Source organism: Corvus brachyrhynchos, unplaced genomic scaffold, assembly GCF_000691975.1.
Source record: "Corvus brachyrhynchos isolate BGI_N302 unplaced genomic scaffold, ASM69197v1 scaffold14, whole genome shotgun sequence".
Taxonomy (NCBI): Eukaryota; Metazoa; Chordata; class Aves; order Passeriformes; family Corvidae; genus Corvus; species Corvus brachyrhynchos.
This window is the reverse complement of record NW_008239110.1, coordinates 16,656,154-16,674,984: the sequence shown is the minus strand read 5'-3', so window position 1 is coordinate 16,674,984 and position 18,831 is coordinate 16,656,154. Positions and strand designations below refer to the sequence as shown.

At 36.1% G+C, this 18,831-nt stretch overlaps 1 protein-coding gene across 2 annotated transcripts; it reads left to right on the top strand.

The window, feature by feature from the left end:
- Positions 1-655: 655 nt before the first annotated feature.
- TMEM244 (transmembrane protein 244) lies at positions 656-15,542 on the top strand. Of its 2 annotated transcripts, none has more exons than XM_008637961.2 (6): positions 656-823; positions 2,972-3,057; positions 3,606-3,679; positions 6,626-6,751; positions 8,214-8,258; positions 9,129-15,542. In XM_008637961.2, exons 1-6 carry the CDS (start codon positions 791-793, stop codon positions 9,221-9,223), a joined length of 459 nt encoding a protein of 152 aa, XP_008636183.1. In that variant the 5' UTR covers positions 656-790; the 3' UTR covers positions 9,224-15,542. The 2 variants fall into 2 exon arrangements, with proteins under 2 accessions (XP_008636183.1, XP_017594959.1); XM_017739470.1 differs by having other exon boundaries at positions 2,945-3,057.
- Positions 15,543-18,831: the final 3,289 nt, after the last annotated feature.

The following is an 18,831-nucleotide window of genomic DNA, read 5'->3' as shown; positions in this document are numbered from 1 at the left end:
AAAACCCTAATGAAATTTGCACATATTATGTTAGTGTCAGCAGAAAAAAAAAAAGTTCATTCTTGGTTCAGTTTCAGAAGCATCTTCTTTTTCCAAATAACACAGCAGACTGAATCATAATGTGCCTGTAAAAAGTCAAAACTGAATCCATTAAGGAATTGCTCAGTAGAAGTTGGATGTGCTCTAAAAACCACTAAATTTCATTCTACTGAAGGAACAAAATAGAGTTCAGGGAAAGAAGAGTCATGACATAAATCTGGAATTTCTTAACTGAATTATACCTAATTTAATGTGATTTATACTTAATGTAATAAAGTGATAGTCAGAAGAAAAATGTTAGCAAAAACCATGAAGAATGTACCACTCCACATCTATAGTCAATAGAATTAATGCTAAAAAATGTGAAAGACAGTTAAAAGTAGGAAGTTACAATAACCCAAAGGAACTGTGATCACATGAATGCTGAAAAAAAAGTAATTGAAAGGTAGAAAAGAATAATAATGTTATGTCTAAGTAGCCAAGTTATATTATAGATGTGTTTTGGCTGACTGTAGCTACAAAAGTACAAACATTGCATGAGCAAGCAGGATTTTCTCTTTGCTCTTCAGCGGCTTACATTTAGCTCACAGATGTCTTCTGTCTCAAGTCAGTTTAATCCAATCAACTCACCTCACCCTGTCCTATACTTACCCATAAGAATGTTTTTTGGGGTGAAAACCAGCTGCTTCTTCCTGCTAATGTTGGCATACGAAATATAGCAAGAGCACTTTCTTTCACTCGTCATGTGTCCATGGCTCTCAAGGTCAAAACTGCTGAAACCAAGGTAAAAGGAATTGAGTTTATTTAGTGTTGTATTTGTCACCAGATAGTATTAGAGAATTAGACAACTGTTGTAGGGCTGAAATGAGCTGTTGCTTTCATTCTTACAGACTGTTCTTCAATGTTCTCTTCCTAAAAAAACCCAAATTAAAAGGATATTTTATCCTATAGTGTTGGTAGCAAGTACTGCAAAGTACATCTTATAAAAGGGATATGAAAATATGTGATGTTGTTCCACTTATGAGATATAATTCTCGGAAGTGTCTAATAAAATTTTACATTTGATGTCACCAGTGATTTCCTAAGATTCTTCCTTTAAGTTGTTTTGACATATAATGAATAATCCTGTAGCTTTTAACTTGTGGGGTTTTTCACTTTGAAATATCAGAAGCTCTAGAAAGGGAAAAATAGATTGAAAATAAAAAGTATTCTCAGATTAAAAAAATGTATGTTTAAATTTCTGTGGCAAGGTCAAATAAAAAAAACCGGGGTAGAATGTGATACAACTGGAAACTTTTCAGTGTTTTTATTTTCATGTAGCATGAATATCCTTAGGCTACTCAAGTGAGTAAAGCATACTATACCTAATACCTCACTACATCCCTAAGACAGGGGCTAAGAATATTCTGGGTACAAAGAGAAAAATACTGTGCCTTTGATGCCAGTGAAAGTTTGTCACTGACTTCAAGGCTAGGAATTTGCCTACTGTAATTACAGGTCAATAGGTCATCATCTCAGAGCCATCCTTCAGCTCTGTGATTTTCCCTTCAGTCCTGGCTCACCACTTTTATTACTGTACCAATCTCCATCTAGGGCAGATAAGGCTTCACAGAGACAGTTGCAAGAGGAGGGGCAATGGATAAAGGAGGAATTACAGGAAAAGTGCAACTGCTCAGAGCAATGAAACGAGAAAGATTCAAACCAAAAATGTGCCAAACATTAAACTTCCAATGCTTGAAGTTATGTTCAGGGGAGTAAGAGGTAGCATGGCTGCCAAACTTACACATGACATTGTAGTTAATTACCATTACCACAGTAATTGTGCACACTGTGGAAAGGAAGGGATCAAATGGGTTATTTGGGCAATTTTCATTTCGAATAAGAATACAGACAGTACGAAGCAGCTGTATTTAGCCCACAAACCAGTGTGGCTGAAGAGATTAATAGTTCTCAGGTTTTGCTTGGCTTTGTTTTGATGTAAGGGAAAAAGAAAAGAGTAAGACTGTCCTAGACTTTTTCTTTTTGAAAAATATCCGTTTTGTACAGGCATTATGAGTTTTTCTCCTGTTGCACTAGAGCTCTTTAAAGCTCTTTACTCTCTTCTCTTGTGGGAGATAGATGCACTATTCAATATTTATCACTTTACAACATTTAGCAATACAAAAATAAGTGGTTTGCTAAATTTGCAGTGTTTCCACTTCTGTCAATGTTGGATGCTTCTGCAAGTACCTTACCTACCACACAACCACTAAAAGAACTAAGGCCAGAAGTGAATGTTAGAGTTGAGGTTTCATCCTTAGAGGCACCTGCTTAATAGGGTCTCTTATTTCCAAAGGGAGTTTGTTCTATTGGGTAATTACCTTTACAGTTCAAGATGTCCTTCCTGCAGCTTTCGAATTTGTCTAGCTAGAACTTGTAGCTGTTTACTTCTTGAGTCTTTTCTGATAGATTAAAGAGCCCTTAAGTACCTGGTATTTTCTTCCTGTGAAGGTACTTATCTATCATAATCAAATCATCCCTTGGAGCTAAACAGATTGACCTCTTTAGGGCTGTAGTCCTATTGAATGAAGAAAAACCCCAAACATTTCTAGCTGTCAGCTCCCTTTTGAGTTTCTTTGCACCTTCTTAATTTCTTAATAACTATCAAGAAATGTCCTTTGCATTTTAGGAACACTTGTAAATTATATATATAGTAGGCATACAATAATATATGATAAAAACAAAGGCATACATGGTAGCCGCACATTAGGAGCTGAAATGTACCAGAGAGCTTTTAGCACATTTATGTAATCAGCAACAGCAAAAGTTCTGCCTAAATATTTTATTTTACAAACTTTTTTCACATTATGATTGATAGAAATCTAGAATTGTTTTCTGACAATGCCTGATGTTGACATGGCTTTAGGTTTTACTGTCTTATGCCCTTTTTCAGGTTGTTCTGGTGAACCTGTTGATATGCATAGTAGTTTTCTACACTGTATACTATGTGGTCCTATCTGTGTGCTTTGCAGTATTCAGGTAAGATTTCCCTGTCTTTAGTCTAATATGCTGGCATACTGCAACTGGATATCACGGGTAGAGATATGCTTGTTTAAAGGAAGCATCCAGACTGAAGACATCCTGGCCCAGTTATTCTGTGAATATATCTTTGAAATTCAGTTAAATTGTTGTACCTGAACTGTCTTTCAAATGCACAAATTGGCAAATGGAGGCTCAAAACTAATATAAAACGTTGGTCCTAATATTCTTCCTTGCAGTTGCATAATGTAAATTAATGAACGTAAGAGAAAAGATGACATGAAAAAAAGGAAAATGAAGATTTTATATACAATGAAAAAGACAAATTATATCCCCTTAGGAAGGTATTGATTAGCATGCACAGCACCAAACATCTTAAATAAAAGTGAGCAAGAGCAAAAGTGCAACTCAGAATGGGACTTAGAGAGCTTGCAAAAACCCAGAGTATTCAATTTGAAATCCTATTTAAAAGCACCCGTAATATGTTATATAATCACTAAGACATCACTAAAATTTTCTGGTTAAATTTATTCTTTTTTTTTCCACAGGATTAAAATGTTGGATGGTTTGGCACCTTTTGATTTTAAGACAAATCCTTCATGGATTAATCCATATTATTTAGGTAACTGAAGTTTGTTTCTCTTTTTTTCCCCTCAGTCAATAAAATATATTGTATGTGGATGTAAACTTGTCTTCCAATGGACAGTATTTTAAAGCTGTTTTCATAATACCAATGATTTCTGTATTTTAACTACACTGCAATTAAATGTTTATGCATCTTGCCAGCACTTCTCATTTCTGTATTGCTACTTAACATTCAAGTGATTTTTAGGCTTTTTGTTGAGTTCTTCTTCTGATCTTGCATCATCAGAAGAAAATGTTCTGCTTTGCCAGGAAGTTTCATTTTCATTGCAGAACAATTACCTATTCTACATCAAGTTCCTCCACAAAGTTGTTTAATTTAATTTTCATACTGCAGCAAATTTCTTATGAATCACTGGATCCAGATCTGAGAAACAGGTCACATTCAACTAATGGCAATTTTGCTTTGGTAATGCTTGAATACAGTGGGCATTAAAATATCAAGATTTGATTGTAGCTCAATCCCTAAATGTATCTTTATGTATCCTAATACAAATTTCTGCAATTTGTCTGAATCTCTCAACACATATTCTTTTTATCTAAACTGTCATTCCTAAAAAGTTACATGCATACATAAAATTTTACCAGATTTGTAATCTATTTTACAAAGGCAAACCTCATAATCTGTCAATAAAATACGCAAAGCTGAAAAGTAAATTGGTTACTTTGTAGGTTAAAAAGAGTAATAAAAATGCATGGATGTTTGTGCAGTGTCAATACTGATTCCAGATGAAGAAAGAACATTTATGTTATCGCAGTGGAAAAGAAAATTAAAGTATATTCCATTAGAATTACTTTTCAGGGTCCAAATGTAATTACTACATGTCAATATGACTTTTTCCCCAGAAAATTTTATCAGTTAGTTTGATGCAACATGTTTATATGCCAAACACAGCAGCTATATCATACTATGTCATAGCATTCCATCCTCCTTTCTGTCTGTCCATGAAAACAACATGGAAACACATAAGAGCAACTGTTTAAAATCTAAGGGCATAGAATCACAATATAGATGTCTGAATGATGTTGCAAATGAGAGTTAGTTTACTCAAGAGTTTCACTCATTCCTGTTAAAACAGAATTCTGTCTTAAGATAACCTCAAAATAAAGATGGAAATCAGCTCAGAGGTGAGGTATTCTTTCTGGACCGGTTTTTAAAAAAGTTTCCAGAGCATTTGACTAATTAAACACACTTTCTAAATAACAAAATTAGTGGCATAATTTAAAGGGATTCTATATTCATGAAATATAATAAAAAATACTATAATGCATTGTGAAACAGTAATTTTTATTTCCCACTTTCCTAACCACATGAGGTCTTTCCAGTTATATTTTTCTTATTTTTCTTACAATTGTTTAAAATACTCATTAAAAGATCCATCATACCGTAGGGAGTAATAGACCCTCTAAATAAAAGAATAAAACTGAAGGGTACAAAATGCTGCCAAAGTAAATTTCACTCTTTATATTGAGTGAAAAAAAAGAAATATGGTCTCTCTACTGTCAGCTACAGCAATCATAGAGATTATGTTATTGCAACAGTAGGAAAAATAAATAATTCCAATAAAAATGTTACTTTTATATGCTCGTGTACTTAAAAAGAAGAACAAATTGCGTTTAGATGGACAATTAACTGAATTACAAACTCAGGTTTATGGCCTGTTGTGTGTGAATTCAGGACTAAAGCTAGAAGAGACATCACATATTTTCCATTCAAGCCCCTGCTATCCCATATAGCCACACAGCTATCAGCACCAAGAAAAGCCAGGCTCCTGCTTGTAGGGATGCTTTGCCTCTGCTCATCTTGTAGGCTCTCTGCTCTATCTCCCCTTCTATGTCTTGTCTTTAAATTGTTCTGAGATAGATACATATATATAGAGAGAGAGAGATAGATGTAGATATTTTGGTATATTTGTATATACCATATAAATATATGATACAATGAAGGGAGGAAGCTATGAAGTTTCTTACCAAACATAACCCCTTAACCAGACAATTTTGTTTTGTTTGAGAAAAAAGTTACTTATGTCAGTATCAAACAAATCTATTTGGCACCATATGCAAAGATTGTGGATGGTCCCTAAGGAAAATGTTCAATAAATTTCTCCTCTAGGTAATATAAATCAGTCATAGTCCTATCACTGGTCACAATCCTGTTATTACATGTTTTTACGTAAAATATGTAACATTTTAAAGTCTACAGGCAAACCAGGATACAGCCCATGCAGATGTCTGTGGCAAACTTAAAAATCATCTTTGTAATTAAAACATAAGCATAATATTTCCTAGAATCATAGAATCACAGAACCATCCAGGTTGGAAAAGACCTTTAAGGTCAAGTCCAACCATCAACAAGGCACCACCACCATGTTCACGTTCACCATTAAACCATGTCCTCAAGTATCATATCCACACTCTTTTTTAGACACTTCCAGAGATGGAGACTCCACCACTCCCATGGGCAGTTCCAAAATTTTACAACCCTTTCTGTGAAAAAAAAATTTCCTAATATCCTATCTAAACCTCCCCTGGTACAACTTATGGCCATTTCCACTCCTCCTATCACTTGTTACTCAGGAGAAGAAGCTGACGCCCACCCGGCTACAGCCTCCTTTCAGGTAGCTGTAGAGAGCAATAAGGTCCCCTTGAGCCTCCTCTTCTCCAGGCTTCTCGACACCCCCAGCTCCCTCAGCTGCTCCTCAAAGGACTTGTATTCCAGACCCTTCCACAGCTCTGTTGCCCTGCTCTGGACATGCTCCAGCACCTCAACGTCTGTCTTGTAGTGAGGGGTCAAAAACTGAACTCAGTGATCTTGTAAGAAAATCTGCTATCTCAGGTATTTTAACTTCTTATTGCTATAATTTTGAATATGAGAAGAGCTTTTTCAAAATCATATTTGGTGAAAATATCCTATTTTCATTTACAGTTCTTGTGATATCCTTGGAAATAACTTTCTTCCTTTGTGGTCTGCTGTTTGCTCTGGTTGTGGAAGAATGGGTTTGGGATTATGCTGTAACAGTTACTATTATTCATATCATCGTAACTTCAGTTGGTAAGTAGGTTTACTGCTAAATATTTGCATAGTATCACAAGTTGAAGGACAAATTAATTCACTATGATTCATCTAACATATTACTGGACTAACTTAATTTTCCCTAAAGCTAAATAAATATATATCTCTATTTTCCATCCATTTGACTCATGCCTCTATTTAAATCCTCCCATTTAAAACTTAATTCTGGATTTGTTGCAAAATTTTAAACCATTATATTCTTATTAAAAAAACAGAGGTTTAATTCATATTCTAATACTTCATTACAAACAGATCCAGCCTAGATACAATTTCTGCATCTGGGAGGTGTGTTTTTTTCAAATCAAGACATTAACAGTTGTTCATGTCTGGACCCTTTAAGAAATAGTAATTAACACTTTAGCTCAAGTTCAGAGTAAAAAGGGGTTTTGCTTCAGTAAAGTCATTGCAAAGGTTTTAAGTTAGACCATTTGAACTAAATCTCAATGAGGAAAATGAAGCATTCTACCATGAAACTCCTTTGTCCCCCACAAAACTCTTCCCCTTAAAGTAAAGAAAAGGAAAATAATTAGCTGCTGTAAATGAGACTCATCATCTCTTTTTGCCAGCACCTAGTAATCTGCTCCCTCTTCTCATGCTGTTCAGCAGAATGTTTCTATGGCTAATTAGGAAATATATTTTAACTCCATCCTTGACAGAGCCCATCTGAGGATTCTTTCCTCTTAAAACATTGAGCTTAATATGTTTATTCTAGAATTTAGAAAAACAAAAATAGTTTTGACAAATTAGGACTCCCTCCCTACTGTATAGTAATTAATCTTCCATTTTCCATTGCATTGTCCATTTGTCTTTTGGCACTTTATACAGATGGGAGATTCCCTGGTTCCCTGACGAATTAAACCAAAGACCCACTGAGATTTTATCTTTAAAAATTATACATAATTTCTCATTTACTGAATTTGATTTTCTGGAATTTAAACTACTGTTATTCCTCATTAATAATTTTTGTATTTAAATCAAGGAATTTAAAAAAACTACAAAAAACCTCTGTTTGTACATCATTTATACAGGGAGTTATCTTCTGTCATTATATTAAATGATGCATCTTGATGTCCAAACAACCCCAGATTTATCATTGCTTTTTTCAGATGGCCAACCAAACCTCTGCTGGCTGACCTTGAGCTGTCAGCACATGCAGTGTGCCTGCCAGTCCTCTTTACTACCTCTGTCAGCTTTCCTTGGGGGAGGCAATACGGTGTCATAGAATGGCCCTGCAGTTATCACACAACAGGGACATGGGTCAGCTTGGGTGTGGCCAGGGCAGGTGCTGGTCAGGACCTAAAGCATTTGCCATTTCAATATATGTAAAATATATAATCTGTGAAACATAACTAAGCAGACCTTTGATAACATAGTGCACTGCTTACATGTCCCCATTCTTACTGTTTTAAAATTTACATTTCTACTTTTCTTCTTCTTGCAGTTATGTCTGAGTTCCCCCTGATGTTACACTGGTGGCTGGCATTAGGTATAACTACATTCTTCAAAGTTTAAGTTGCCAAAATGTAGAAAATCAGTACTCATAGTATGAATTGTTTCTATTAAATATCTGTTCCCTCATTAATTTGAGAATTGTCAGCATTTAAAGAAAAAATATAGGCTTTTCATTCATACTTCTTTTAAGGACACAGGTAAATAATGGTGGACTAGGATTTCCCTAACCTGTAAAAAATCCTCTTTTTTAAGGCCAGAATGTGCTCAGCTTACATTAGTCTTGCAAACAAACAGTGGACACATGACTTAAAATAAGTCATGATAAAGTCCTGACTAATCAAACTATCTCAATTCAGGCATCAAAAGGACAGCTGTCCAAACTAGTCTTTCTTTATACCCTTTATAATCAATGCAAAAAAGCAGGTACCTTCAGAGGCAAGTTTTATAAACATTATGTACTGTACTGGTACTTATGATAGATGAGATAAATTTTAGTTTCCTCAAAGTGAATGGCAAACCTACATTTCTGAATGCTTAATTTTCTGTAAAATTAGCAGCATAGATTTTTACATGAAAAGTAGATTATCTTGAACAAAAGTAGTTAAGGGAAAAGCACTGGCTTCTGTTCTTCTTTCTTATATGATGGATAACAAGGATCAACAACAGCAATAAATTCCTAAATGATGGAGAGAGACAAATACATTCCCTGTCCTACAACTGGTTTTGCATTAGCAGCTGCTGGGACTGATATCTTTGTGAATAGTTAAAGCCTCGGGCAAAATGTTTAAGTAGGAAGGCCATTTTTAAAAAAAAAATTAAGATAGAATGCTGGTTTAAAGTTTTATCATAAAGTTTGTATTCCACTATAAAAATTCATACAAATGAGCCATATCTTGTCTTTCAGGATGTGGAGTCATTTCAATGATTTGTGGAGGACAGATTTTGGCATACTGCTTGTTCAAAGACAACTTCATTTACCCCATTCTAGATGATTTTTGAAAAGGAATATTAGAACTTGCCTTTATATGTATATGAATTCTATTGTTTCATTAATCAATGTAATTAAAATGAGTTGAAGTTAGCAACTATCTAATTGTAAGGTTAATACTTAGCTTACCAGACTTCTGGTATCTTATGTTTTTTGGCAATGTCATCACTTTCAGCTTTTGCATGTACGTTTTTCATTAATCAAGTAATTAGATACACTGTCTCTTTTTGAAAAACCAATAAGCCATAAGGCGGATTAGAGCAATGATGCAACACTCCTGCAAAGTTGTACAAGGAGAAGGAAAACATTTGTTTGAATGTAATGCTTTCAGGGTTCCTGTTACCTGTTGTATTTTATGAAATACTGACTCTAATTTAGGCTGCTGTCTGACCTCTCACAAGCACTGCAAAACTTTAAAGTCACCTTATCTGGCATAAATCAGTGTAGGTTTAAAGCAGCCTTTACTGACAAACTCCTGTCAAAGCAGAATTGTTGAACAGCACATACCACTGCACCTCATTCCATCTTAAAGCCCTCACTTAGAAGCTGCGCAAGACAACGGCAGGCAGACATACAATCCCTAGTGCTGGGCTGACCCTCTTGCTTCCAAGGATGCTACAGCCAAATGTTTTCTACAAAAGCTTCAGGCTATTCTCAATTTCGCTAACGACCCATTCATGGTCTGGCTGTGCTGAAAGGAGGAAAGGAAAATGCTACTGACAGACACTTTTCTAGATATCGTTCTTTCTTCCCCAGATACCAGTGGCCAAAGTGGGGGTTTATGGGTAGTGGTAATTAAAAACAACAAACCAATCGTAGTAGTGGCTTCAATTTCTTTTTTATGTCTTCAATCATAACAAAGTTGTAACAGGAAAATTGTGAGAAGGCAACTTAGTCTTAAATATGAAATCCAGTGACTGGATTTCAACTGCTGTTTGCTTGGGAGAGATAGACTAATTTGCTGTTTGCATAGGAGTGCTAAATGTTGCATTTGCCTTAATCTCACTCAACAGATAATGCCTCTGAAGAACCAGTCCCCTGTTGATCAAATCAAACATCTGAAAATGTATTGCAAGTTCTAAAATTTTCAATTACGTGTCAGTACTGAAAGTACATGTACAGTGAGAAGCACCTCTGAGGAGACTCCCAAAAGAAGGAGTTTGTTTCTCATTAAGCATAGATATGTAAGTCATTTTAGAGACAAACCAAATATGTAAATCCATACCACTGAATAGATGTAGACTTTTAGAAGTTTTTCAGCATAATACACTGCATACTGAAGTCAGAAAGGGTGATTCTGAAAAGTGAATTAATTGACTTGCAAATCTTCAGAAACATTACTGTGCAGATAACTGATACCATAGTTTGGAAAATGTTTGGACACTTCTTCTAGGTTTGTTTCATTTCAGAACTATAGAAATGGATGGGAAGGAAGTAAGGTCTAACGTAAATTTGTACCTCTGTTCTCTTCCTCACAGAGTTTGTGTGTGTAGGTAGTGTACCATGTGGCAGAACATGAGTGGATTAGATATAAAGTTAATCCACGCGGTGAACATGTTTCTATTTTTAACCTGACAGGATTTTCCTCTAGATGTGTCAGCCCAGCTGCAGCTTTTAGCCACCCAGTCTTAACATTTTAAACCTTTATTTTCTATTTAAAATCTTAAATCACCAGCAAGAAATACCTTCAGACTAATATGAAGAGTGTTTTAGTCCCAGTAATTCTTCAAAGCACATACAATTAAGCAGTAGTAGAAAACCAATCACAGCAAGACCTCTGTCAAGGATCAAAAGCATTAGTCCAGCTACTAAAGGGTCATTAGGTTTTTGCACTACGTTCAGATATGGAATTGTGAGACAATTTCAACATTATTTATTTCATTTTTTTCATCACTTTTATGTTGCATCCAATGGTAAATATTACACCTAATGTTAAAGTGTAGGCAAATTTCATATTGTGCAATAAATATTAATCATTTAAGCAACATGAGCTGTATCTGTGTGTGGCCATTACCTGGTTCGAAGCCTTCAGATATAATATCTGTGTGATTCCTAACTGAGGTACCAAAACAGTACTTTTGAATATGACAAACCTGGCTGTTTCTGGAACAAAACTTAAGAGTCCCACTTGAACAACTTGCATGTGACTAACTGATAACAGTCAAGACAGTCAAGGTGGGAAAGAAGAGCTGCTGGAGGAGACAAAGGACATTGTATATGCTTCCCAGCAGACCTGCTGAAGACAGCAAGAAAAGAGTGCTACAGAAAGCGGAAGGAAAACAGAGAAAACAACAACAGGGACATGTGTTTGGAAAAAAGGCACATGAAAGCTATAAATGAGAAGACAGAATAAGACAAGATCAGTGAAAAAGAAAAAAATCTGCAGACTGAACTTGTAGCACTGGAGTCTGATGACATGAGACGCGTATGCCACTTGTAAGCAGCAATCTGTTTCTCTGCTGATGTAAACATGATTCTAAAATGGGTGGTCTCCACGTCCGTAGTTACAAGCATAACCTGTGATATTGTGCTTGTGGCTCCTGCCCCAGGATTTTCAGAATTCTTTGCTCCCTGACTCAGCCAGTCACATGAATATTGTCTAATTTAGTTGTTGTGGGTTTAGTGTTATTTAACCCCTTGTGATACAGCCTAGCAGTCACAAGTTTGCACATACCCAGGTATCAGTGGGGGCGTAATCAATCTAGAAAACCTTACAAGCAGATGGGGACTTCATCCACTTCCAGGCAGAGTTTTCAGGGAAGAGGATTAGAAGTTGCAAACAGAAATCAATGGAACAGTACACAAATAGCATATCTTAATAATATCATACTTAGAGTCATTTTAAGATTTCTTTTCAGAGGCAAGAAACTCCTTTTCATCATGTCCAACCACCTACTGAGACAGATTATAGTTCTTCTTGGTTCAGCCCTCTCTCTAAAGGGCTCTGAATTCATCCTTGTTCCAAATGGTGAAGTGTCTTGTAACAAAGGGAGGGGGGGGGGGGGGGGGGGGGGAGAAGGAGGGGAGCTGAGACTCTGAGCATGTATCCCTGGGCTAATGCCTTGGAAAGTAGCTAATGCAAAAAAAAAAAACCAAAAAACCAAACAAACCTTGCTCTGGGAGCAACAAACTAATGTAAAAACAGCCAAATATCAAACTAAGGAGTACAGGAAACATTATGGTTTTTAGTTGGCATTTTTGCAAGAATATAGGTTAAATACTTATAATTTCCTAATGGAGCAAAGAGTTGGTTATTGCAAACTAAGCCTGTCCTTTTTCCAGCTCTGTAAATTGCTTGATCAACATTTCCATCTCTTTTGTATTCAAACTTTAAAAAGCAAGCAAAATAAAACCCTACAGTACTCATTATTTCTGTATTCCTAAAAATACCAACAACTGGGGCACCAATAAATACAAGAAACACAGTATGAATAATACTGGATTACCAGCAATGTAGATGATTCACCTGCAGTTTTCTACGTTGGATATTCATGCATGGGATTCCTGTGGCCCAGTCTTTTGCCCAAGTGAGCTTTGTTAAACTGAGAAAAGATGTGAAAGCCTTATATATTCTTTATTTCGTTATCTGGTATGTGTGTTGACACACCATAAAGTTAGATCATTGCTAATCTCCACAGGTATTTAAAGACTTATTTAAATATTTTTTATCTTCCAAATGTGACGTACTTGGAATATTTATTTCTTGGCTTAAGATTCTGTGTAATGATCCATCTGCTCAGTAATGTCTAATACTTTAATCTCTCTTTTTTTTTGTGAGCTAATCATGGCCCCAGACAGCATGCACTCTCTCATTAGATGTCAGAGAGGATAAAGGTCTTAGGAATGGTTATAAAATTTGGTGGTGTAATTAATACCTTTATTATTGGCTTTAAAAGTTTTAGTGTGAGGCTATGTCCCAACCTCTTCTCTGCTCAAGGAGATTGATATTGATCCCTTTACAGTCGCTCTTCAGATGCACCAGGATAATTATGCCTGTTTTGTAGGGCAAGCATGCTCCATGATGGACTTAGGTCCTACCCATCCATTCTCCAATTCAGGGAACAAAAGGAATACCTTGCAGTCCTCTTCCAGTTTGTACACTCAAGTTTCCTCTGCCAACAAGGGTGAAAGAAGAGAAAGATATGTGCCTAGGTGTTGCCCTGACATGAAGCATGGTATGGGCTTGGACTGGGGATTTGGGAAGCAACACTATGACACCAAATTCCAAATTGAAAACCTGAGGAAAGGCCTTGGTCCCAATCCTTTCAGGTGGCCAACCCCTAGAAAACAGTTGCACTCAGATGAAAGGATGAATGGTTGAAACTGGAGCCTGTAAGGAAGCTGCAAATTATGTTACATCCTTGCTGTTGTCCTAAAGTAAAGACAGTTGCAGCCATTTTTGTTCCTTACATTCTAGTGAAAATAAATCCTAATAGGAGATTATTTACTGTGCACTTGCAAAAAGATCTGTAAACAAAGGGCTGACTCCTGCCTCCAAAGCAAAGATCCTGTTATCTCTGTTGGAACAATACCCTATAAAAGGACCATTTATATGTATCCAGAAGCTCTCTCAGACATATGTTGTCACCAGATTTTCAACATCCAAAGGAGAAATGTTTAAAAAACCCCATGGGTTGTGGAAAAATGTTCAAATACATTAAGAATTACCAATTTCCTAGCAGTCTTCAGAAACTTCTCAATTCAAATTACCTCTAGCTCAATAGCTCTTAAAATTTACTGAAAAAAGTGCTTTGATAACTTTGTAAACCTTCTTGGGATTCCACACAAAGAAGTAACATTAAAATTGACAGAAAAGATCAATGTGTTTGATACCCCATATGGTATGAACTGAAAGAATTTGTAGATATTAGCCAAATTACACAAGCAAATTCAACAGCAAATTATATTTACATTACTTCAAATTTAGTATTTAAAAATAATCTGAATTCGAAGGGATTGTTTTAACACAACTTCTCTGGAAAATTATAGCAAATCCTACAGAAGTTGGAGTATTCCTTAGTACACTCCCAGGAGAGAGAAAGGCAGGCAGTGAGTGGCAAAGGCAGAGGGAAGAAGGTGGTTCAAGAATGTAGCAGCTTCAATACTCATGAAGAATGAAAGAGAACTTAAAGGAGATGAACCAATTTACCTACCTTGGAGCAATTTTCCATTCTACTGGGAGATGTGCTGGTAGCTAGTCCTGGGAAAACTTTTCAGTAAATCAATGATACACAAAAATTCATTTTAAGACACCCAAAACCATCAGTGAACACAGCTGATTGAGTTTTCCTTGAAAAAGAAAAAAGGTGAAGGTTGTCAATGTTGGTTCATTTCAGTCCCATTAGATCTCAGTTGTTCAGGACAGACTCACAAGGGTACCAGCAATGACAGTGCAGACATTCAGATCTAAAGCGGTGAACTCCCTAGATCCCCTGAATTCATCAGTCAATTATGTGGTATGCTATGTTTTACAGAAGTTTTTTAAGCATTTGACCCTTGCTTTAGAAATAAGTTTTATTTCCTGATCATTTGCCATTGAAACATTTATAGAAAAATGAAAATTTTAATTGAAAAGAAACTACTGTTTTTCCATTGTCAGGAAATGAAACGACATCAGGTCTTCAAGTTTTGAGCAAGTAAAGTCAGTTTTGAATAAAAATAAAGTTGTATTGAACTGAAATTTTCTCACAAAAATCTGCTTAGACCAGAAGGTAATTTTATTTAAAAAAAATTTCCTCCAAATGATAATGTTTCAGACTTTATTTGTTGTATGTATTTTTAGAATGTGTTATGTATCACTAGATAACATTTGCAGACTGTTCCAGTTGCCGAGGTAACTATGTTATTTTAATGATCAGCAGAGAGGATCATTATGTAAAACATTATGTTAATTTCAAACACAGAAAATTGATGTCTTGCTGTTACCTTGAAGCTGCACCTTTTTTTTTCCCTCAAAGTGCCTTTTTCCATGAAAATTAATGGTACAGCTAAGTGCTTGAGTGTCCTTTTCAGAGTGATTCAGGTTGGCTTTGAAGGCAAATAAGGCAAAAAATTACACCTGACAACTAACTAATGGCAGATGAAGAAATTCAAACCACCACATTGCTTTACAGGAAGATTATAGGAAAAATTTTTCCATATATTCTTAATAAACATGGACAGTGTGTAGGAATTTTAGGAAAGCACATGTATAATTTAATTTTTAACTTTGAAATATATTATTGTTAAGGAAAGTAAATTATAAAGTATTAAAGTTCTGTTTATGATAAAGTGTGTGTATTGTCCATGATACAGACCATGTGATGAAGATATTAAAAACCTGACGTTGAATTTTTGCTGCTTTTATTAGATTATGCATCTATTAGATTACTAGATAATAGCAACAGTACAAATGCCATGCATTTATGATTCTATTGCAATCACAAATGCCCTTTCTGGGCCTGCAGTGAGAACCTTGCTGATGTTAGTAGCTCACAGTGCAATTCCGTTCTCAAATCTGCTTTCTCCATAAAAAAATTTCTAAATTACCCAAACTATGTCTCACATAAATTATGGGGTTCATAATGACAGTTGCTGCTATAGGACATCAGCCTCACAACAGCAAATTGTCTCAGGCTACCAAGTGCAACTCAGTTTTGTCACCAGAATCTTCTTTCACCTCTTCTCTGAAGTTCTGTCTGCAGATTGTGTTAAATTATGAGCACTTCATTCTCCAGGTGGAGCTGGATGCTTTTATGTATCAGAATATGGTATGCTCAAGACATCTGAGAGCTCCTATATTCTCCTGACACTTCAATATAATCACCTGATCCATTTTAGAGTCAGTGAACTCTTTTTTACAATACTCAAAGTGCATTTTGATGGAGTATATTTTTACGGACTGTACCTCTTCATTCCATGGAGCTTACTCAAATCCTTTCCCAAGGATTTCCTCTGCAGGCAAAGCTCTGACTTCAAAAGCTGGTAGCTCTTTTTCAGATTCTTTACCTATAATTACACCTAATAGACTGCTCTTCTGTTTCACCCTCACCCTCTGTTTCACCCTGACATGCTCGTCTGGCACGCTGAGGTTTGCCAATTTGTACACATCCCAATGAGGATTGCAAGTGGAAAATGTAACAATGGGAAAAAATACCTCCAGAATTGTATTACATCAGCTAGATACCGTAAAAAGAACATAGGATGATCAGCTGGGAATACGACACCTATTAGCTAATAGGATTAGGAATTTATTTCCCCCTTCCAACAGTTTATGCCTCACTTGGCCACTATGGGCGACCAAATACTTTATCTGAAAAGCTTTGCTTTCATCCCTAGCATGGTGAAAATAGTGGGCTAAATTTTCAATCCTTCGAATTATTTAAAATTTTCTGATGGATAGCTTTCTGCTAGAAAATGCTGATTACTCAAAATCTAAAAGTTCTTTTTGTAGAAATCTTTTGACAGAATATAATCAAAATACATGTTACCCTCTTGAGTACTGAAATACACCCAAACATGATGCAAAAAAATTTGGTTTTTGCCAAACATTGTAATAAAGTGAAGCAATACTGAAACAAAAGTCCTGAAGTGTATGTTTTATTTCAAACATTTCGGAAAGTCTTTTTAGAGATTTTAAACCAGAATTTTCAAAATTATTTTTCATGGAAAGTTTAAATTCTTGCAGGGGAAAAAAAGAAAAAAAATGAACATCTGAGGTGAATTTTTGGTCTAGCAAGGTGATTTAAATATTTTAGGGAACAAACAGTTTGAATTTTAATAGCATTTTAAAGCTACATCAGATTGTTGGTCTTTCTGAAAGAAAAAAATATTATACAGATAAATACAAGCATGGAATTAGCAAGTAAGTATTACTTAAGGAACACAAGTGAGAGATAACCAATTTTAAGAAGAAATATGAAAGGGAGATCATAAGTACAAAAAAAATAAGCCAACTGTGCTAAAGCTGCTAGAGATGAAACACTGTGTCTGCTCCACTCTGCTGTAAATTGCGTAGAGAGCAGCCCAGAGGATGAGAACAAGTTAGCAAGTGAAGGGCAAATATTTTGGACCTCTCATTGACATGAGCTGAGAAATACAGGAAGTACAGAAAGAATTTGTGGAGAGTAAAAGAATGGCATTGATGAAACAACAAACTTGAGGATGTAGGATATAAAAAATACATACAATGAGACAAAAATATCCAAGTTGCAGTATTTACCCACTACCAAACCTCCCCCCAACCTATTTTAACTGTCTGCATAATTTTCTGTGTGTTTACAGAACCTGTATTCTGTCTGATTCATCAAACTCCCCAAAACTAAACACACTTTTCTCATAAATCTGATACTGTCAAGAATGTGCAGACAGAAGGGATTAGAGACAACAGGAAACAACAGAGTTAAAATTTGTACTCTTTATGTGGATTTCCAAGAATTCTTTCTAGAAAAACCGAATTAAAATTTACTGTAGCCAGCTTACTTAAAGAGATGTGTATATATATATATGCATATATAGTGAATATGTGTGTATATATGCATTGAATATATATATGAATCAATAACACCTTACAGGTACAAACTTCTAATTCATAGCAAAAATTTAAATTGTATCTTTGTGGCACTAAACTTACTTCTAAGCTATCCACAGATGCCAAATACTTCCTGGTGGGCTGGAAACATTTCACGTACTGTGGCTTATCTTTGTTTATAGTTTCAGTAGTCAGAATGTTATCTGCATAGTGAAATCCTTCATTAGAGGGGTTAAGTAATTTAATCAAGAATTCTGAGTCAGAAAAAATGAAACACAGTTTTGTGCTCAAGCTTTCTCCATACAAGGTAATGTGTGCATTACGAACGTCTTTGAATTACACTTAACACATACAACTTTTTCAAGAGTCTTGTCTTGTTCGGTGCCCATGGCGGATGCACAAGAAGGGGAGAATAAGGCTGAAGGGACACTCTTAATCTGGAGGGCACCAGAAACAAAGTAATTAACATTCATAGATTTGAAAACGTGGTTCTACTGCTCTGATTTCACTTCTGCTGTGATTTTCTAGGTTGCTCTTCACAGCAATAAAGACCCCAGAATTTTCTCCATAACCCAAATCAAACGATGTAGAAATTATATATGGTTTATATCAGGACGTCATCCACTGTAGAGATGAAATTTCAAGAGATCCAGCATCCAGGAGTGGTTTATAGAGGTAATGTCAGTGTTTCAGTATCCTTACGGTAACATCAATGGTGTTTTATTGCTCCCAGCCTGAATTTGTCTGCCTTCTGCTTCAGTCCTTCTGGATCTTATGTCTGGTAGATTAAAGAACTATGACAAATGCTCCTGCGTAAACGCTAACACGCCATAATCAAACCACCTCTCCTTCTCCGTTCTCTGCCGAGCTGAACGAAGCGCAGACATCGCTTTCGTATGGCGAGGCAAGGTGCCCAGGCCAACAATCACCCCCCTTGCCCCTCGTTGAACTCTTCCCCACAGAGCAGCATTTGAGAGAGGCACCGTGCGGGTCTCAGCCGTGCCATACGCTGGGACGGGACCGGCTTCCCCCTCCCGTCGGGCACCCACGCCGCACCTCCCCGCCCGTGTTCCCGCATGCTCCCCTTCCCTCTGCCCCTGGCCCGACCCC

Excerpts from the sequence above, each read along its gene's own strand:
- TMEM244 (XM_017739470.1), top strand. The coding sequence starts at position 791 with ATGGCTCTCAAGGTCAAAACTGCTGAAACCAAG. Across the intron at positions 3,058-3,605 it reads GTGTGCTTTGCAGTATTCAG|GATTAAAATGTTGGATGGTT; the intron begins GTAAGATTTCCC and ends TTTTTTCCACAG. Across the intron at positions 6,752-8,213 it reads TATCATCGTAACTTCAGTTG|TTATGTCTGAGTTCCCCCTG; the intron begins GTAAGTAGGTTT and ends TTCTTCTTGCAG.